The sequence below is a fragment of the Myripristis murdjan genome, chromosome 13, assembly GCF_902150065.1.
Source record: "Myripristis murdjan chromosome 13, fMyrMur1.1, whole genome shotgun sequence".
NCBI lineage: Eukaryota > Metazoa > Chordata > Actinopteri > Holocentriformes > Holocentridae > Myripristis > Myripristis murdjan.
The window spans coordinates 41,807,738-41,830,032 of record NC_043992.1 but is presented as its reverse complement, the minus strand read 5'-3'; the positions used below and the strand labels follow the sequence as shown (position 1 = coordinate 41,830,032).

At 44.9% G+C, this 22,295-nt stretch overlaps 2 protein-coding genes across 2 annotated transcripts in view; both read right to left on the bottom strand.

Annotated features, from left to right (window-relative positions):
- Positions 1-8,263, bottom strand: part of abcg1 (ATP-binding cassette, sub-family G (WHITE), member 1) — a 34,993-nt gene extending 26,730 nt beyond the window's left edge. Inside the window, exons 1-2 of the mRNA XM_030066553.1 lie at positions 8,129-8,263; positions 4,212-4,473 (exon numbers count right to left, since the gene is read on the bottom strand). Coding sequence (XP_029922413.1) covers positions 4,212-4,473; positions 8,129-8,191 — 325 coding nt within the window. The 5' untranslated portion in view covers positions 8,192-8,263. The remainder of the gene's footprint in view (positions 1-4,211; positions 4,474-8,128) is intronic.
- A 4,514-nt stretch (positions 8,264-12,777) lies between these two features.
- On the bottom strand, positions 12,778-21,820 carry spcs2 (signal peptidase complex subunit 2). The gene is made up of 5 exons (XM_030066584.1): positions 21,668-21,820; positions 19,692-19,775; positions 17,198-17,358; positions 16,407-16,541; positions 12,778-13,168 (listed from the first exon to the last, which is right to left on the bottom strand). The coding sequence occupies exons 1-5, from the start codon at positions 21,704-21,706 to the stop codon at positions 12,982-12,984; spliced, it is 606 nt and encodes a 201-aa protein (XP_029922444.1). The 5' UTR covers positions 21,707-21,820; the 3' UTR covers positions 12,778-12,981.
- Positions 21,821-22,295: the final 475 nt, after the last annotated feature.

The window sequence follows — 22,295 nt, the reverse complement described above, 5'->3', positions numbered from 1 at the left end:
CACACACCTCCACAAACCTCCACACACACCTCCACACACACCTCCACACACACCTCCACACACACCTCCACACACCTTCACATACACCTCCACACACCTCCACGCACCTCCACGCACCTCCACACACCTCCACACACCTCCACACACACCTCCACACACACCTTCACACACACCTCCACACACCTCCACGCACCTCCACACACCTCCACACACCTCCACACACACCTCCACAAACACCTTCACACACACCTCCATAGACCTTCACACACACACCGTCACACACACACCGGGTTATCTATGTATTTATCCACCCATTTATTCATTTATTTATTTCACTTTTTTTTTTACTACTTTTCCGTTATTTTTCTTTTTTGCTAATTTGCAAACCATCTTTTACTTCATGTTTTTTCAAAATGACCATAATTACCAAAAGTCTGAAGACAAAAAACAGCAGCAACAAAAAAAGATACAAACAATATCAGAAATTTAAAAAAAGACCTCAAAATTAAGAACACACTAGCAAAAAAAAAAAAAAAAAACATGAAAAAAATAATAAATGTATTTATAATCACTGCAAATTCATATTTTAAATTAAATTACAAGAAAATTAAAACAGAAATTTCATCCTCAGATTATAAGCTTTTAGGAGATGATATGAGGGTGAGATAAAAAAAAAAAAAAACTTTTCAAAATAAGAGCCTCCGCACACGATCCTGGTTTCAAACAGCAGCCTCCAAAACTAAAAGTTGTTCCTGCTGTTTTGAAACAACCCCCCCAACACACACACACACACACACACACACACACACAGACACACACACACACACACACTCATCTGACGACCTCAAATGACCAAATGAACCCTCACCCTGCTCCAAACTGCCTGAGAATGACATGCTGTCCTCATGTTTTCTGTATGATGTAACAATACTGTTTATATGTAAAAAAACAAACAAACAAAAAAACACTAACACGCTAACAACATGCAAACGTGTGGACGGCAGCATGTTGATCAGAGCCTTGGTTGTGTGTGTTGTTGACTCTGCATGATGTGCAAAGTTAAATCAGCATAGCAACGTTTCCAGGGCATTTATCAGTGTCATTTGTTTTCATGGCTGGAGAACTCATCGGTGAATTCCCAGGTGTTCCCGGGATGCCAGGGATCCCTGGGAAAGTGTGAAAGCTGTCTCTGTGGTGTTCAGTATTGGGAGGAGAGCGTGAAGAATTCCCTGAACACCTCGCGCCGGGAAGCCAAGCGGAAACTGCAAATCAAGCCGGGGACAGCCAGTCACCGATTTGTTCTGTCTGAATGCCACTGAATGCCCGAAAAAAGGTAGAAAAAGGTAGGGATTAATCACACTTGAGGTGAGATGCTCTCAGTGAAACTCCCATGTTGTAATCCTCAGACCGAACAAGAGCCTGCCGCCTCGCTGTGAACATGAGCTGGGAAAGACCACAACAGCCCGTTATTACAGACTTAGCTCAACAAAGCAGGACATTCCTCCGCTCCAAAACCACAAACCTCCCTCGCTTTCAAGAAAGAGGGGCTCCTACTTTTATTAAAATTACTGTCAGTGGGAAAAATCTCCTTTCCCCAACCTCCCCAGACTGAGACCAGATGTTGGACACCATGTCCACCTCTGGATGTCCACGGGTTCAGTTCCTATGGGTAGCATTTCCTGTTAGCTTAGCATAAAGACTTGAGGTCTATGGGAGTCGTTAGCCTGACTCCTACCTTTTAAGGAAATGGTTCTCCTATCAAGAACTATTTTCTGTTCCAGCCAAACATCCGAATCTTACTTGTCCAGCAAGACTCTTACTGGTCCACCTGGACTTTTACTGGTCCACCTGGACTCTTACTGGTCTGGCAAGAGTCTTACTTGTCCAGCAAGACTCTTACTGGTCCACCTGGACTTTTACTGGTCCACCTGGACTCTTACTGGTCTGGCAAGAGTCTTACTGGTCCACCTGGACTCTGACTGGTCTGGATGATCTGAGCAGACAGCTGGCTGAGCTCCTCAGAGCTCAGCCAGCTCCTCAGAGCTCAGTTACACAAACTTGCTCTGATGCATCTGGTCAAAACCAGGAGACATACTGGTTCCTGATTGGCCCAGATGCAGGTTGCATCATCGGTGGGCGGCGGCATCATAGCAGCGGGGACAGCCCGCTCCACCACTCTCTCTAATCTGGCCAGCAGCTATTTACAGCAGGAGACCCTGACAGAGGATTAGCAGATTACCGCCTGCCATGGTAATCCCCCCAACACACACACACACACACACACACACACACAACTCAAACCAAAGTTTTATAATAAACTACTGAATGTTGTTCTGAGACTCAACCAATCAGATGGCACGGTCAGACACAGGCCTCCTTTTGATCTGAGCTCAGGCAGTCTGATGCCATCAACCCGGGAAAACGTGAAGAAGTCAAATTTGCTGCAGAATATTAGCCAGACTGTCTGGCGTCTGAGATGCTGCAGGTTTGAGTCTCCATGATATTGCTGACGTTCTCATGAGCAAGACACTAAGCCCCCAGCAGCTTCAGACCGTGACCTTTGACCTTTGACCCCTGGATCTGAAAAGAAAAAGGTGTCCGGTCCTTGTAATAACCTGCTTTTCATGTTAGAACTGAAATATTCCCCAGGCGTTTAAATTGTCAAAATGCGGCACCCACCGGTTCTGCTGACGTTCTCCTCGTGAAGGTTTTACTCGTTAAATTGCCATTTTAGTAATGTTGGGGCATCAGCTATTTCCTTTGGGTGTGGCCGGCAGGGAGGTGGGTGTGGCCATTAAGGCGAGGCTAGCGGCCACCAGGCAGGGAGTCGCAGCAACAGCAACATTTCTCTTCAACTTCGACGAGCCGGGTTCAGTTCCCAACTCTTGTATCCTTTGGGTTGTTGTTGTTTATCTAGTTTGTTTGTTTGTTTAATTCATCAACTCAGGGAGAGCCGAATTTTTTATGTCACTGCAACTGAAGTTAAAACATGGACACCATCAAAAAATCTATGAGTTTATTTTGTTTTGTTTTTGTTTTTGTTTTATTTGTTTATTTGTTTGTTTTCAGCTGCATGGAATTGTGCCTGTAGACGCCCAGGAACTCTGATTTCCCTGAACTCCCCCCCTCAGTGTGTTCAGTGTGATAACAGCAGGTGTTTCCCTCCAGCAGCACCGCTGCAGGTGCAGCCACACGCAGACGACGCTCACCTTTACCTGTCCTGCTGTCTGACTGCACTCTGACGGCTTCAGCTGGAAAAACTCACCAGATTTCTCTTAGAAAAAGTGAAACTGGTGTGACAGCAGGGAGCCATGCTGCTGCCTTCACTGAACACACAAAACTTTAACCCCTTTCCCCTTAACTTTCCCCCTAACTTTCCCCTCAGCTCCCCCTCAGAGTGCTGGCAGCAGCTTGTGTTTCCTCCATGTTGTGTCTCTGCTGAGGCTCCATCACTCTGATACTTATAGGAGAATATTCAAACCAAGACACTGCAGAATCACATCAAATAGAGAAGATCTACGTGTCTTTCCGGTGGAGCTCAGTTGGCTGGACCGGAGCTTGGCCGTGCAGCCTGTGTTGGCAGCCAATGGGAGCAGCAGGCTGAGCAGGTTGTTGATCAGGCTCGTGTGAACCCGCTGGCCTCGCCGGTGTTTGCAGCAGCGACAGAGTTGAGGGGAATCCGTCCAGCAGGCAGAGTCCGATCACAGATTACAGCTTTAATCCTAACTCTGCTGCCGTCCAGCAAACACAAACTCAACCAACTGGCTCTCATCTGTTCTCACAGTGCTTACTCTGCATGTTCCTTAGGCTCACATCTTCACACTGGACACTGCGCTTGTCATTACAAAGTCACGCCGCGCCACCGAGCTTTTGTTCAAACCTACAGATGGGAAATCAAAGTTCCTGGGCCTTTACAAGCACAAGCTGGTTGATTTTTTGCGAATGTGAGGGGAGAATATGAGGGACAATCAGAGTTTAAGGAATTAGACTCAACTGTGAAAAAAGTGGAATAAGCACATAGTTTGACAGTTGAGTCTAAATGATCTTCAACCAACTGAGCTAATTTTATAGCGCGGTAGACTTTATCGCCCACATGTCAGAATGTCAACATGTTGTGGATTTTCTACTGAACTCTGATATTTAATGTATTGATCATCTGACGGTCTGTTGAAGACCTATAGGGGGCGCTGCAGAGAAAGTGGGGCACACACCTTTCTTCCTCCACCAGGGTCCTTCAGGGACGGAGTAGGACACGTCTTTGAACTCGATGTTGACGGCGGGTCTCCTGGGCAGGGAGGAGAACCTCTGCGCCTCCGTCAGGTTGTTCTCCACCTTCTTCAGGTGTCGGTGCAGCAGCGGCGTCTGCTGGCCACCGCCACCACCGCCACCAGCATGCTGCTTGCTGACCACCTCGTCCATACAGACACACACCGTCCGGGGGTCCAACATCAGGTCCGGGGGCCCGTTGGTGTTCTGGGGGAAGACAGGATGGTTATGGCGGACAGCACCAACAACATTTGACATGGAGGTTTCTGAGCGGACAGCAGCAGAACATTAAAGGCAGAGTTTGCATGGTGTGATGTGAAGCTGCATATGAGATGCTGAGATGCTCTTTCTTTCGTCTGTGTTCTGTGTTTGGATCTCCATCAGCTTCCAGAAAGTGCTCTCTGATCTTCCTCTGCGCTCCACGCAAAAACAGAAACAATAAAACCAAGCAATAACTAAAATCAGCACGGCATCAATAACACAAAACACAAACACAAGCCAAATGTAAGGATCAGGAAAGAAGAAAAATAACTCGGTATAACTCGAAATTTGTCAGATATGCAACAACCAAAAGGAAAAAAAATCAAAATTAAATAAAAAATTCTGAGACACAAAAAACAGTAATATTTATAAGAAATCGTCACTTTTTCTTTTCATAACTTTTTAGAAAAAAATCAACTTTCAGTCTGTGAGATGTTGCTGTGGTACTGATGTTCCAAGCAGAGGAGGTTCTACAGAGAACCGATCTCATCACACAGCGGGTCCAAGACGATGTTACCAGCTGATAGTCTGTGATGCTGGATCAGTGTCTTGCATTTAAAGTGAAATTAAAGGCAACACTTCATTTTCGTGCGCCATGAATTTCAACAGGTGATAATTAATAAATAACGTTTGAAATTTCTCTGAAACGACCCCTCAGTACACATTTACGTCAACATTTACTGAAAACCTACAGTTTCATTTTTACTGAGTCACCAAACTTCCTGTATAGACGAATGTTTCAGATCCATAGATCATAGAAATGAAAACTGTTGGTTGCTGCTGGTCATGAAATTTCTGCAACATCTTGAGCTCTTCAGGCAGTTTTTACATGCGACACCTGAATGCATCTTCAGTTCAGTTGCATTTGAGTGGAGGCAGAAAACTGACTGCTGCTGGGTTTGTTGCTTTTTATGGCGCAAAGTGTTTTCTGACCCTGTCGCCTGCTGGGAGATACCTGAGCCCATATGCACCTGTGCCCACATCTACCTGAGCCCACATCTACCTGAGCCCATATGCACCTGTGCCCACATCTACCTGAGCCCACATCTACCTGAGCCCACATCTACCTAAACCCATATCTACCTGAGCCCACATCTACCTGAGCCCACATCTACCTGAGCCCACATCTACCTAAGCCCACATCTACCTGAGCCCATATGCACCTGTGCCCACATCTACCTGAGCCCACATCTACCTGAGCCCACATCTACCTGAGCCCATATGCACCTGTGCCCACATCTACCTGAGCCCACATCTACCTGAGCCCACATCTACCTAAGCCCACATCTACTTGAGCCCACATCTACCTGAGCCCACATCTACCTAAGCCCACATCTACCTGAGTCCACATCTACCTGAGCCCACATCTACCTGAGCCCACATCTACCTAAGCCCACATCTACCTGAGCCCATATGCACCTGTGCCCACATCTACCTGAGCCCACATCTACCTGAGCCCATATGCACCTGTGCCCACATCTACCTGAGCCCACATCTACCTGAGCCCACATCTACCTGAGCCCACATCTACCTAAGCCCACATCTACTTGAGCCCACATCTACCTGAGCCCACATCTACCTAAGCCCACATCTACCTGAGTCCACATCTACCTGAGCCCACATCTACCTAAGCCCACATCTACCTGAGCCCACATCTACCTAAACCCACATCTACCTGAGCCCACATCTACCTGAGCCCACATCTACCTAAGCCCACATCTACCTGAGCCCATATGCACCTGTGCCCACATCTACCTGAGCCCACATCTACCTGAGCCCACATCAACCTAAACCCATATCTACCTGAGCCCACATCTACCTGAGCCCATATTCAAGGATTCAAGGATTCAAGGAACTTTATTGTCATACCAGCTCACATATCTACCTGAGCCCACATCTACCTGAGCCCACATCTACCTGAGCCCACATCTACCTGAGCCCACATCTACCTAAGCCCACATCTACTTGAGCCCACATCTACCTGAGCCCACATCTACCTAAGCCCACATCTACCTGAGTCCACATCTACCTGAGCCCACATCTACCTAAGCCCACATCTACCTGAGCCCACATCTACCTGAGCCCACATCTACCTAAACCCATATCTACCTGAGCCCACATCTACCTGAGCCCATATTCAAGGATTCAAGGATTCAAGGAACTTTATTGTCATACCAGCTCACATATCTACCTAAGCCCACATCTACCTGAGCCCATATCTACCTGAGCCCACATCTACCTGAGCCCACATCTACTTGAGCCCATATCTACCTGAGCCCACATCTACCTAAACCCATATCTACCTGAGCCCACATCTACCTAAACCCACATCTACCTGAGCCCACATCTACCTAAGCCCACATCTACCTGAGCCCACATCTACCTAAACCCATATCTACCTGAGCCCACATCTACCTGAGCCCACATCTACCTAAGCCCACATCTACCTGAGCCCATATGCACCTGTGCCCACATCTACCTGAGCCCACATCTACCTAAGCCCACATCTACCTGAGCCCATATGCACCTGTGCCCACATCTACCTGAGCCCACATCTACCTGAGCCCACATCTACCTGAGTGTAAAAAAGACCCAACAGAGCCCAACAGAACCCAACAGTACACACCCAGGGAACTACACAACACATGTACACACACACACACACACACACACACACACACAGTGTGGCAGTCTCCCAGGTGACACTGGGTGGCTGCACACTCAGGCAGCAGCAGGGTCACCTGTGTGGTCGTTCACCTGCTCAGGTGCTGCTCTCAGTCTCTGCTGTCCATTTCAGATATCTAAACCCTGACGGCTCCTCTGTTGTTCTGTGTGAAGGGTTTGGGTTAGGTTAGGGTTAGGGTTAGGGTTGGGTTAGGGTTAGGTTAGGGCTGGGGTTGGGTTAGGGTTAGGTTAGGGCTGGGGTTTGGGTTGGGGTTAGGTTAGGGGTTTGGGTTTGGAGTTTGGAGTTTGCCAGCTCGACGTTTCGGGGGCGTAACTCTCACCTGGAGGTTCGCGCGGGACGTCCCGAGCAGTGAGTCCTCATCTCACCACCAAACACATCATCTTTACAAGCATCACTCTCTGGAACTTTTTGCCTGTGGTCAGAGCCTCTGTGTGTGTGTGTGTGTGTGTGTGTGTGTGTGTGTGTGTGCAGTGGCTCCATATGGGCTGCTAATCTGTTTCTATACGCAGAGTGCAGGGGTAACTGTCGGACAGAGCTTATCCTCCAGCACAACAACAAGCTGACTTCTTCTGTCTGTCCTCTCACACACACTGAACAAACGAGTCAAAAAGTGTGTTCTCACACACACACACACACACACACACACACACGCTTTCTCTCTCTCTCTCTCTCTCAGGAGAAGCAGCTGTGATAGAAACTGCAGCGCAGCCACATTTCTGGACTCCAGCAGGCGTCCGGCTGTCTCCTTCATGAGGCTGTGATTCACCTCCGACCACGTCAACAAAAACATGGAAACAAACTGTTTTCATCCACAACCTGCATTTTTATCCAGGGCGACCTGAGCAGCTCCTGCTGTGTGTGTGTGTGTGCGTGTGTGTGTGCGTGTGTGCGTGTGTGTGTGTGTGCAGCACTCACCATGATGATAGAGTTGGTGACGGCCGGGTTGTGGACGGACCAGGCGGCCATCAGACAGGCCATGGCCGAGCGACAGCGACACTCTGACACTCACACACACACACACACACACGCACACACACATCTGATTACTGCCTCACTCGCTCTCTCTCTCTCTCTGTCTGCTGACTCCTCCCTCTCTGAGCCCGCCCCCTCTCTCTCTCCCTCTTTCTGTCCATGTCGCTCGCCCCACCTGTGAGCTGCAGGTAGAAAAGAGACAAGTCTCTCTGCTGCTTTTAAATTCTCACTTTATTCATGTGAATTCTTTCAGAAACATGCAGGGAAAAAGGCAAAAACTGTGGAACATTAGTTTAAAAAAAAAAATTACCAAATTTTCAAGAAAGATATCACAAAAAAGAAAGAAAATGAGAAAATATTAGATATTTTATATATACATGATAAAATATTATATATATATATTATTTTATATAACTAAAAGTGTATATAAAAAATGTTTAATTTTAAAATGATGTATTTAAAGGTCAGATGAGTGATAACCCTCTGAAACTTCAAACAGAACAAAAATACAAAAAAAAAAAAAAAAAATTACATAATAACATTAATTTTGTCAAAGAGTATGAGATTTAAAAAAATTCAATAGAATGAAATATAATTCACTAAAATCTACTAAAATAAAGCGGGTCGATGTTACAGGACGTCCCGAACAAAGATGCAGCAGATAAGCTTTTATTCTGTTTGCACACACACACACACACACACACACACACACACACACACACACGTCACAGGCTCCCTCTGGCTCCAGGTGTGTGGCTGTGTGGCTCTGCAGGTGCGGAGCAGCAGCGCCCCCTGCAGGACACTGAGCTGCTTGCAGGTGCACCGCAGTGAGCAGAGCGTCCAACATTCTGAGTTTGATTTCCGTGAAGCTCCAGTGACGGACCTTCGCTGCTTTCATCAGTTTGTTTATGAGTTGTCGTGTGTGACGTCAGAGCTGGTGCACAGAGCAGATCAGTCATATTTAATATTCACGTCATTTCCTCCCTCACGCCTCTACTTGAACTCTGATTGGATGCAAAACCACATGTGCACTGATAATCTAATCTGATCTAATGTAATCTAATCCAACCTTTAAGCCTGTGGTAATAATGATATACAGCAGTGCTACTCACCAAGCTTTAATTGGTGGCTCGCATGGCAGCCAGTGATTTATATGGTAATGCAGCCAATACACATCATTTACAAAAAATATACATATATTCAAACAGTGTCGGGCAGTAGCGGCGTCACTAGTTTAACTCCATTTGTCAGCAGCGTGGCCGTAACGTCACTGTTTTCTAAATCAAAACGTTTTTATGTAGTGAAACTATTTTACTGATCAAACAGCGCGGCAGCGTCCGCAGAAGCTACATTTTCCCAGGCATTTCTCAACATTAAACGCAGCAGAGCTTTCGCTGCGGTTTGACGTCTGACCCGGAGCAGCAGGTGACGTCACCGCCGCTCCCAGACCTGCAGGTGTAGCCGACAGACGCTCTTCTTCTGTGTGACGTCACGTACCTGTCCTACCTGTCTGCTGCAGCGGGACACGAGCACGTGAGGCGCGTGAACAAGCAGCTGCGCTAAGAAAGATTAGGAGGCCTCCGTATCCACTGAGAAGGAAGGAGCACACAGGTGCACACACACACACACACACACACACACACACTTCCCCCACATTAGTATATACACACTCCCTGCTGTTTGTTATCATGTGAGCGTGCTGTGTGTTTCTGTGGCGGTAAAGGCAGAGAGCTCAGTTTCATAAAGTATTAATTATTGAACTGAACATTTTTTGCCTGACTTTCTGTTTGACTGACAGTTTTATTGATCACGAAGAGCAGCGACTTGGAATGAAGTTGGTTCGATGTTAAAAAAAAAAAAAAAAAGTAGCTTTCATATAAGATGGAAAAGCGCATCTGTATTGGCTGCATTACATATTGTGTGACAAATTAATAAGCAGATATGCTTGGTGGGGAGTGTGTGTGTGTGTGTGTGTGTGTGTGTAAAAGTGGCTCTCCTGTTGACTGTCCTGCCAGTGTGGCTCTCATGAAAAAAAAAAAAAAAAATAGTGAGGATCACTGACATACAGTGACAGGTGGATACTGGTGTGTGTGTGTGTGTGTGTGTGTGTGTTTTACCGCCGTGGGAACTCACAATGTTCCAGTTAGTTTCTCTGATCTCACATTTAAACACTAGTTTGACCTTTTTATTCAAATTCTCATCTTATTTTTGCTCATTTTCAGATTTTTTTGTCCTTATAATTTCCTTTATTTTTTTACACTTATGTTACTGAAACATTTTTCAATTCAAAGCGAGGTTTGTTGTGTTTCTAAAACTTTATTTGTCAGACGTGCTATAAGTGAAAATCAGCCCTGAATCCTTTATTCCTAATAATCAATACTGGCCATGAAAAATCAATATCAGTCGATCGCCAACACAAAGGAAGTGATTCTTGTCCTGCGGCGTTGGAACATGAACTCAATATCTGACACAGACAGATTACAAAAAGCTGTTTTTTATTTTGCAGAAGAAACAAAAACCTTTAACAGTTACAACAGGTGGGACTTTTATTCTGAAAAGCCAGTCCATTTCACTCGTCTCTGCTGCAGCTTTTCACGCCTCAGACGTGGTGATGACGTCACGCAAAGGAAACTCAGGCTGGGTTCTTCTGGCCAATCACAGACGAGCTGCCCTCACGTCCAGACACACAAAACAAACAAACAAACAAACAAACAAACAAACAAACAAACAGCGAAATGAGCGGCTCCAGCTGGAGGGCGCCGCCCTCTGGCCGAAATGTGACGAACCGTTTGAAACGGCGGGACGCGGCGACGGGACGCAACACGACCGAAGCCCGAACACAGAGGAGAGAAACTCTGAGGCCAAAGCCTCGAGGACAAAAGAGAAAAAAAATCTGACATCAGAAAAACAAGAGAATCCTAAACTTTTTTTTTGTTTTTTTTTCAAAATCTTAATCCCCCCCAAAATAAATAAAAATCATAATTCTGAAATTTAAGACAGAATTTAATGTAAAAAAAAAAAAAAAAAAAAAAAAAATCTGAATCAAAAAAGTCAGATTTCAGCAATTTGAGTCAGAAGTTTGAAGGAAAAAAGGAAAAGAAAGTCAGAGGAAGAGAAATATGACATAAAAAAAAAAAAATCAGAATTCATTTTTTTTGCGCGTAGAAAAACGCAGGAGGTTCATGTGGAACCTGCTGAGGAACACACAGAACCGTTCTCCAGCAGGTCACTGGAACCACACTGTAACAGAACCCAGCTGAACACACACACACACACACACACACACACACACACACACACACACACCTTTTCAGATTCCTCCCACAGAGTTTTTGTCTTATTTGTGTTAATTAGAGAGAACCAGACTGACAGGAAGAGAAACACTTTCAAAATAAAATCCTGGTCAACATTCAGTGGTGTAAGGCATGAAAAGGTGTGTGTGTGTGTGTGTGTGTGTCCTCAGCAGTTTGCACTGGGCTCATCTGTTCTCCAGAGAGGAAACCTCGGCTGTTAGCATCATTAGCATTCGTCATTCACAGGCCCATTGTTTTTCAGTTACAGATGCTAACCTGCTAACATGCTAACAAACCAATCAGAGGGACAGACTGAGGAGCTGAACCCACAACTATACCTGCGGGGCGGGGCGGGGCAGGAAGGGCTGGGGCGGGGAGGGGCGGGGCAGGAAGGGCTGGGGCGGGGCAGGAAGGGCTGGGGCGGGGCGGGGCGGGGCAGGATGGGCTGGGGCGGGGCGGGGCAGGATGGGCTGGGGCGGGGCAGGATGGGCTGGGGCTGGGCGGGGCAGGAAGGGCTGGGGCGGGGCAGGATGGGCTGGGCTGGGGCGGGGCGACCACCTGCAGCGACGTCAGGGATCGATCAGTTATTGGTTCAGACTGATGATCGGGGCCAATATTCAGCAGTCTTCAATAAACAGCCTGGTAACTTTGATTGACATGAGGGTTGCTATGGAAAGCAGTCAGGCTCCGCCTCTCTGTCTGACAGCCAGCGGGACAGCAGCGAGTGGGCGGGGCCTCGTCTCTGGTCACATGGTTCCAGCTCTCAGTGGATCTGTGTTTAATTAAACATTAAACTGTTAATCAATAATGAATCCTGTTTTAAGTGAAGGCCAGGTGTTTCTGATGACGTCATACTTCAGACTCGCTGCAGGTGAATATCAGGTGACATCACCTGCCGCCCTGCTGTCGGCCAGCAGGGGTCAGGCTTCAGCTCCTCTCTAGACACACCTGCCGCGGTGAGGACCGTTTAGACTCAACCCAGCACCCGGGCGTTTTTTTTTCCCACCAAAAATAAAATAAAAATCTCGTTTCACGTCTCCAGGAAGTGACGTCACAGTCACATGACCTCTACTTCCCGTCAAACAGTGACATCATCCTGCCCCAGTGGCTGCAAATTAAAACCTTCACAAATCTTTAAACATCCTGTCGCAAACACCTGTCCCTTCAAAATAAAAGCGTGTTTCTGTCCCACCCAAAATTCCTGTTTCAACAGGAAACACATCAAACCAAGAAAATAAGAGCCCAGCTGACGGGGTCTGGGTCAGCGTGGCGATACCAAAAGAAAAGAATAATCTAGATTAATAATGAGTAACAACTTTATTCGGCTTTGCCCCGCCCCCCTCGCGTCATGTGATCCTGCTGAGGAGGGGGTACCAAACAACAGCCAACAGACACTTAACCAATCACGTGTCTCCTGGCAGCCATGTTGGAGGCGTGTTCAGAGACAAGATCCACACACACACACACACACACACACGCGCACACACACACACGCTGTGCGGATCACTTGGTCTTCTTGTCGGTGGCGAGTGTGTCGTGCAGTTTGGACACACACTTCTCAAACTGGTCCATCACCAGCGTCCCGTTCTCGTCGAAGAACGCCGCCACCGACTTGGTGAACTCCGTCTCACGACAGCTCCTGGACTTCCCGTCGGTGAAGGAGACCCTCAGCGTGTACTGGTCATCGAACCTGGGAGCACGCGCACACACACACGCACACACACACACACACACACACAGTGAAGACAGTTGACTGAAGTGTGGTGGTTCCTGTTCTTCTTGTTCTTAACTGATCGGGTCTGAGCGGCACTACAGACTACGGAGTGGGTGGGGCTTAAAACTGGGAGTGGGCGTGGTTTGACTGGAAATGGGCGGGGCTTAAACCTGTATGTTACTTTAAGCCTGAAATTGATACGGGTCGATCAGAAGTTGCTATATTTCTTGTTTATTATCAAACTGTTTCCAGAACAGCCTCAGAAGCTTCAGATCAAAGGAAACAGAACAAGTTTTTATAAACACAGAACATGAAAATTATCAAGTGCATCGTATGTGTGTGTGTGTGTGTGTGTGTGTGTGTGTGTGTGTGTGGGACACAGTCAGCTCAGATAATGTTCCTATTCTTTGTGCTTGTTTCAGCCGAGGATCCGGCTCGACCCGCTCCAGAGCTCAGCTCAGTGTCGCCAAGGGGAAACCTGTCATGTGTGTTTCCAGCAGGGTCCCTTGACCTTTGACCTCCAGCTGTGTGAATGAAAATGGGTTCTCTCCCCTTTGCAGACACGCCCACCTTCTGCTAATCCCATGCAGTTTGGGCCCCAAAGCCTGCAGTCCACATGTGTTCTTGTGGCCTGCTGTGAAGTGACTGGGGCCCAAATCACAAATCTCAAATTCAGAGGTGATTTCGATTCAGTCCAGTCGAGGGGCCGTCGGCGTCGTGCCGTCCGTTCAGCTCGCCGGTGACGTCACGGCGCTGCGGACTGCTTCTCGGCTGCTGTTTCCCGCCTGGTGGTGGCGCTGTTTGAAAGTTTAAGAAGGCAGTACGCTCAGGGGGAAATGGTGACACAGATGTGCCGAGGGAATTTCAAAATAAAGCTGCATCTCTGAGGTGTTTTACAGCGTCTGAGTTGGTGTCATATTTACTGATGGGAGCTTGATGATGAGGAGGAGGAGCGCTCCTGACAATACAGGCTGTCTATTCTATTCTATTCTATTCTATGATGTCAGGGATCAATACTTTCCACTTAGTATTGATTAGACCGGGTCGCTGATCGTTAGATTGATATATTGATCCAGACGGATGGATGGTTCCAGCCCTACTGTCTGGATGTGGAAGGGACTCGGACCGGGCCCCGGGTTCCCCTCGTCCTCCGTCTCCAGGTGACGTTTACCGCCTGAAACAACGTGCGTGTTGCCTTCGGGGTCGTCACGTAAACTCCAGCGCTGTGCAGGAACCGTGTGCAGCGCCGAACAGACAGCAGCTCCTTCATTTTTATTTTTGAACTGTCGAGTTTCAGTAAAATAACGGCAACATGACTGAACCGGACCTGAACCCCAACATCATTTCTAAGTAGGGTTGGGTATCGTTTGGATTTTAACGAATCCGAGTCCGATTCTCACTATCGATTCCTGTTCTAAACGATTCTCGATTCCGATTCTTTGAGATGGAGGTCAACAGGTCACAGCCTATTTATCAGGAGAATTTTTTCATTTGAAAAAGCTACACAATGTACATTTGCAGGTGTAAACATTGGTAAAACATTACATAAATCGGTCTAATTACACAATATAAAAGTGCACATATTGATGTCAAGTATTTGCCATTTTCTTAAGACATAAGATATCTCTAGTAAATTTTTTGAACAGAGCATAAGAGCAATGTGCAACAAATACACAAAAACACTTTAACATGTGTCCATATATAGTGATGTTTTCAAATGAAATGAGCACTTTGCCAAAGACAAATCTGTCAGCAGTTAAATCTGAACTGTTACTGTGTAGATAACAAGTAACTACCAGGGGTCCGTTTCATGAAGCAGGTTCAACAAACTCCGAGTCTGACCCTGAACTCTGAGTGGATCGACTCTGAGACAGGAAACTCTGAGTTTTGGGTTCCAGAACAGCTGATCTGAGTCAGTTTGATCAACTCGGAGTAGTTTCACCTGGAGGTAAGCGCGTGACCCACAGCTGGAAAAAGACAGAGTCAATGTAGCCCCGATTTGACGAGTCACCATGGCAACGGGGAAGCGTCAGGCTGCGTGTTTCACCCCAGCTGAATTGGAAATCTTAATGCATTCATACAGAGAGTCTGAACATGTTCAAAGTAATAATAATAATAAAAAATGCAACACCATTGCAGCGGAAAAGCAGAGGGAGACGGCCTGGGAGAGAACATTCCTGCTCGGGTCAGTGCGTAAGTTTAAATGGAGTCCGTTGCAATCACAATAATATTACAGGGGAAATCTGCTTGAATGGTCGCCTATTAATTTATTTCATTTAGGTGCAGTCCCGCGGGGGAGAAGCGCACTTGGCAGCAGCTTAAGATGAAATATAAAAACATTGTTCAAACAGGTAAAACATCTATGCGCGTCTTGTAACCATCTCCCGACGAATATTTAATTCTCTGCGCAGTAACACTGCACCTTCATCCACGGGATCGTTGTCGAAAGGACATGCCATGTTCGTGAAAAAAGTCGCCACGCCAAGTCTACTTCTGAAAGGGGATGCAGCCTTTTCACCACATAATAAGACAAGAATAAGACAACCATAATTTCCATGTACCTGATTCTGTTTGCAGCGAGGAGTTGCTGGCTGATGATGAAGGTTGACTGTCCGAAGTGGAGGAAGCAACGGGAGCAGGAGAGCGACGCAACGAGTTAAACACAGTACACTCGATTAGTGTTACACCATGCAGGCGAAGGTGTTTTGTCATGTTTGTCGTGCATCCTCCATTGGCAGAAATTGTTTTTTCGCAGATGTTGCACTGTGCTACTCCGTCCTCTTTCAAATTAAAATGAAGCCAGACTTTCGGGTGTTTTTTGCGGTCCATGTTCGGACAAGTGATGTTCTTGCTAGCGGAGGCGCGGAGGACGCCGAGCGGAGTAATACACGCCCCGAAAACAAACTAGTGCGGGCACTCGGAACCGAAAAAAGAATCGAAATTCAAAAATCTCCTTAACGGTTCCAGAACCGGACGTTAGGAACCGGTTCCAAATAGGAACCGGTTCTCGGTACCCAACCCTATTTCTAAGGTTTGGGTTCAGGTCCGGTATCGGCACTCCGGTGGGACGGGGGTGTTTTTAGGTCTCGTTAGTGTTCAGAGAGCGTGGTGTGGCGTGGGGATATGAGGCGAGGCGAGGCGTGGCGTGTGTGTGTGTGTGTGTGTGTGTGTGTGTGTGTGTGTGTGTGTGTGTGTGTGGTGAGGCGGTCGGTACCGTTTGAGGGAGGAGGAGAGCTGCCAGACGTGGTCGGGGTCCATGCCGGCCGGGTCCTTCTGGATGGCCACCAGGAAGATGTTCTTCTCCTTGTAGGACGTGTAGAGCGTCAGGATGCCCATCATGATGAAGTACGTGCTGATTGGTTAAGGAAGACCTGACCTCTGACCTGCTTCTGTAGAAATAAAAATGTTCAGATCTGCACCTGAACGCACCTGTGAAACCTGAGCACACACACTGGACAACAACTCGACAAGAAACGAACCAAAACTCAGCAAGAGATTAGGTCAAAGCTGCAAAAAATTACTACTTCCCCAAAAAATAAAATAAATAAAATTTCTTCAAAGTTAATAAATAAATAAATAAATAAATGAATGAATACACACAAAACAAGAAAATCAAATGAAAATGAGTGAAAACAGGAAATAATTTCTAATCATTTTCTCTCCCTTTGTTCCTTCTTTCTCTCTTTTTTTAAACTAATTTCCACATCATTTTCTTGGAACTTTTGACTAATTTCTTGAAAATGTTCAGGTCATTTCTTGATAAGTTGCTCACTGACTTTCTCCTGTTTTTTTTTTTTTGAGGGAAAGAAAATCAAACCTATTTGCTCAGATCCCAAAGGGTTACATGATTTCAAATTCATTTAAACACAAGGAGTGAATTAATCACAAATTATTCTGATAAGTGATCAATTGTTTTGGGTCAATTTTAAAAAATGCCCTGCTCCCAGCTGCTCAGGTGTTATAAATCTCAGCGCTCGCTCATGGCCGCCGGAGCATGAAGGATATGAGACGACGCAGCAGGCCAGGACGGGCCGCGACTCGGGGAAGGGGTGCAGGTAGTCCCAGACCAGCGCCAGCATGGCGAACAGGCAGGACACGGTGCAGATCAGCAGGCGGCCGTCCACCAGCCGGAAGTTCTCCACGTAGCCGAACTTCTCCAAGATCACCTGACATCACACAGAGCCACACACACACTTAGAAAGCTGCCTTCTAAACCTCAGCCTGTGTGCAACTGCTGCCACGTGCACAAGCCTCGTGCACGCTCACGCACTCAGCTTTAAATGGTGGTGGCCACGCCCCTAATGAGCTCATTTGCATATGAACACCTGTTGCTGCTTGTTCCTTCCCTGGATAAATGAAGGTTTACTAATTTAAAAACAGGAAAAGGGTCTCATTTCTCTCCTGGTCCCAGATAAAACACATGTTTCCCTGCGGTCTTATAAATGTTACTGGTCTTATAAATGTTACTGGATATTATAAATGTTACTGGATATTATAAATGTTACTGGTCTTATAAATGTTACTGGATATTATAAATGTTACTGGATATTATAAATGTTACTGGATATTATAAATGTTACTGGATATTATAAATGTTACTGGTCTTATAAATGTTACTGGATATTATAAATGTTACTAGATATTATAAATGTTACTGGTCTTATAAATGTTACTGGTCTTATAAATGTTACTGGATATTATAAATGTTACTGGTCTTATAAATGTTACTGGTCTTATAAATGTTACTGGTCTTATAAATGTCACTGGTCTTATAAATGTTACTGGATATTATAAATGTTACTGGTCTTATAAATGTCACTGGTCTTATAAATGTTACTGGATATTATAAATGTTACTGGTCTTATAAATGTTACTGGTCTTATAAATGTTACTGGTCTTATAAATGTTACCGGATATTATAAATGTTACCGGATATTATAAATGTTTCTGGATATTATAAATGTTACTGGTCTTATAAATGTTACTGGTCTTATAAATGTTACTGGATATTATAAATGTTACTGGTCTTATAAATGTTACTGGTCTTATAAATGTTACTGGATATTATAAATGTTTCTGGATATTATAAATGTTACTGGTCTTATAAATGTTACTGGTCTTATAAATGTTACTGGATATTATAAATGTTACTGGTCTTATAAATGTTTCTGGATATTATAAATGTTTCTGGATATTATAAATGTTACTGGATATTATAAATGTTACTGGATATTATAAATGTTACTGGTCTTATAAATGTTTCTGGATATTATAAATGTTTCTGGATATTATAAATGTTACTGGTCTTATAAATGTTACTGGTCTTATAAATGTTACTGGATATTATAAATGTTACTGGTCTTATAAATGTTACTGGATATTATAAATGTTACTGGTCTTATAAATGTTACTGGATATTATAAATGTTACTGGATATTATAAATGTTACTGGTCTTATAAATGTTACTGGATATTATAAATGTTACTGGATATTATAAATGTTACTGGATATTATAAATGTTATTGGTCTTATAAATGTTACTGGTCTTATAAATGTTACTGGATATTATAAATGTTACTGGTCTTATAAATGTTACTGGATATTATAAATGTTACTGGATATTATAAATGTTACTGGATATTATAAATGTTATTGGTCTTATAAATGTTACTGGTCTTATAAATGTTACTGGATATTATAAATGTTACTGGTCTTATAAATGTTACTGGATATTATAAATGTTACTGGATATTATAAATGTTACTGGATATTATAAATGTTATTGGTCTTATAAATGTTACTGGTCTTATAAATGTTACTGGATATTATAAATGTTACTGGATATTATAAATGTTATTGGTCTTATAAATGTTACTGGATATTATAAATGTTACTGGATATTATAAATGTCACTGGTCTTATAAATGTTACTGGATATTATAAATGTTACTGGATATTATAAATGTTACTGGATATTATAAATGTCACTGGTCTTATAAATGTTACTGGATATTATAAATGTTACTGGATATTATAAATGTTATTGGTCTTATAAATGTTACTGGATATTATAAATGTTACTGGATATTATAAATGTTATTGGTCTTATAAATGTTACTGGATATTATAAATGTTATTGGTCTTATAAATGTTACTGGATATTATAAATGTTACTGGATATTATAAATGTTATTGGTCTTATAAATGTTTCTGGATATTATAAATGTTACTGGATATTATAAATGTTATTGGTCTTATAAATGTTACTGGATATTATAAATGTTATTGGTCTTATAAATGTTACTGGATATTATAAATGTTACTGGATATTATAAATGTTACTGGATATTATAAATGTTTCTGGATATTATAAATGTTTCTGGATATTATAAATGTTTCTGGATATTATAAATGTTTCTGGATATTATAAATGTTTCTGGACTCTGCTGCACTGAAGTGAGAAGCTCCTGAGGAGGTGGGAGTGTGAACTGCGGCGACCTTCTTGGCAGCGTCGTCCAGAGAGTTCTTCACCGCCGCTCCGTCCCATTTATCGATCTTCACCGGCTTCTCATCGATCCTCCACTGGAACCACACACACACACACACACACACATACACACACACACACACACACACACACACTAGGTTACAATGTGGTTATTTAGCTGTGTGTTCAGCTGCCTCACTTCCCACTGACTGATGCTCACTGAGGCTGAACTATTCATGAAGATGTTATCAAAACTGCCACATGGACAAGTGGAGTATTCCAGTCACAGGTCAGAGGTCAGGGGGCCCTGCGGGAAACAGACATGACACCTGACTCCTGAGCTTATGTGTTAACAAATATACAGCTGTTTGTAAAGGAATAAATTGCTAAACTAATGATCAGTGATGAATGCTGATAAGCTGAGCAGAGCGGTGTGGCAGTCAGAAAGGCAGAAGGTCCACCTGGAGAGGACAAGATCCAGAAAGACGGACAGAGCAGCTCTTTTCTTTTCCTCTGGGAGGGAAAAGTCACACCTGTCTGCTGTGTGTTTGCTGCATGTGTCTCTTCTGCTCCATCTAAGGCTGCATTTACATTGCAAGTCTTGATGCCCAGATCGGATTTGCTGCCTGAATCCGATTTTTTTTTTTTACTGTGTGGTTACACGTATTTTATCAAGTGACTCATATCTGATTCACGCGATTCCACTTGCCTACAACATCTGAAACATCGCGCGTGCCTTGGAACACGGCTTTATTTCTGTAGGTCCCTTTTATTTTCTCCTGAATTTTCTCCTCTCCCCAAAGACTGAGAAGACATCTGACCTCTTCAACTGACCACTGTGCCGAATTTTCCTCCTCATCTCTCATCTTTCTCTGCAGGTTAGCCTCCATGTTCAGTCTGTCGTTTACCGCGTGGTCACTATTTATGCGACAAAATAAGCTAATTGGTCGCAGATTTGATGACGTTAGAGACGCAACGTGTAAGAAAATCCGATCAGCCTGTTTACACGGCGGTCGCATTGGCACATATCCGATACATATCTGATTTATTTCCACATATGAATGAGGCCTGTATCCGATCTCAAAATATCCGAATGCATGCGTCTTTTTCCTGATTACACTGTCAGCGAGCAGATCCCATCTGTGCCACATGAGAGCAAAAAATCGGAATTGGGTCACATTACATTGGCAGTGTAAATGTAGTGTAATTCTACATTGTGTTGTTTTCATGAGCCGACACGCAGCTGCTCACTGATTGGTCGGTTACAAACTGATGGATCTGAAAAAATAAATCAGAAAGCAGCCTAACATATGCACTCAGGTCATACTGACGGTAGGAAAAGATAACCTGAGCCAGTGGAGGTCTGATCTGCGGGGCTGGGGCTCCGGCTGTCCGGCTCCGTGTGACGGGAGGGGACACAGCCTGCAGCCCGCCGGTCACAGCACACCTGTGCACAGGTAGACCTCTGTAACATCTGCTCAACTTCTTACTCCCGCATATCTTGTACTATTTTTGGTGGTTTAATGTACAGACGTAAAACACTTTTTAAACAAATGTCTAACGCATATTGTTCTGTCTCTTGCAGTGTGGTGGTTTCAGGCAGAGCGAGCAGCGGCAGCCTGGCCAGCCGCGGCCCGGGGAGCTCTCCGCGGCCCGGGGAGCCCTCCGCGGCCCGGGGAGCGGCCCAGCCCGCAGTCGGAGCGGCTCCCGGCGGCCTCCGGCTGCCCTGCGGGGTTTCAGCGGCACACACACCGAGCTGTATCCGCCTCAGCGAGCCTGCCGGCCGGCCGCAGGCAGCGCCGCGTCCTGCTCACACTGAACTACCAGGCTAGCGTTAGCCTAGCCTCGCTGGCTAACGTCAGTTTAGCGGCAGCAGCGACGCGCTTTACGGCAGCAGGCTGAAGCACACGGCTCGTACAACACGAGCAGCGGGCGGCTCGCCTCTCTTCACTCTTTATTTCTTTTAAATAAAAACAGAAGCGCTCACCTTCTCCAGGAGCCCCGTCTTCCCGTTGCGTGCAGCCATCTTCTCTTCCGGTACATCCGCGGCGCCTCTGACCTGGAGCCTCCTGATTGGCTGAGGCACACGTTTAAACGGACAGGCTCGAGCGAGGCTGACGTGATGACGTGGCCGCGCGCGCCTGTCGCAGTGGGCCACGTTCAAAACCTCCCAGCTCTAATTTTAACGTTTCATTTTTTTTTTTTTTTTTTTTTTTTTAAATTTAATCTTTATTGAAAATACATTCGAATATACAAACATTTCAGACACGTGCTCAACACCGCGGGGGCGCAGAAACAGGAGCATAAATTAAAAAATAAAATAAACAATTATGACAAAATATTGGGAAAAATGTAAAATCACTAGAGAAACACACACACACACACACACACACATTGCAGACTGAGTTATTCTGCTGCGTGTATGAGGATGATGATGATGATGATGATGAGGATGATGATGATGATGTCTCCTTGTTAGTCTCATTTTACTTCTGGCCAAATTCCACATTCACAAATATAAATCTACAACAAAAACTCAATTCTCTGTATTTATGAAGGAAGCTGAGCAACACGTGTCGACAATTTCTTCCCCAAAAAATGTAAAATAAAATAAA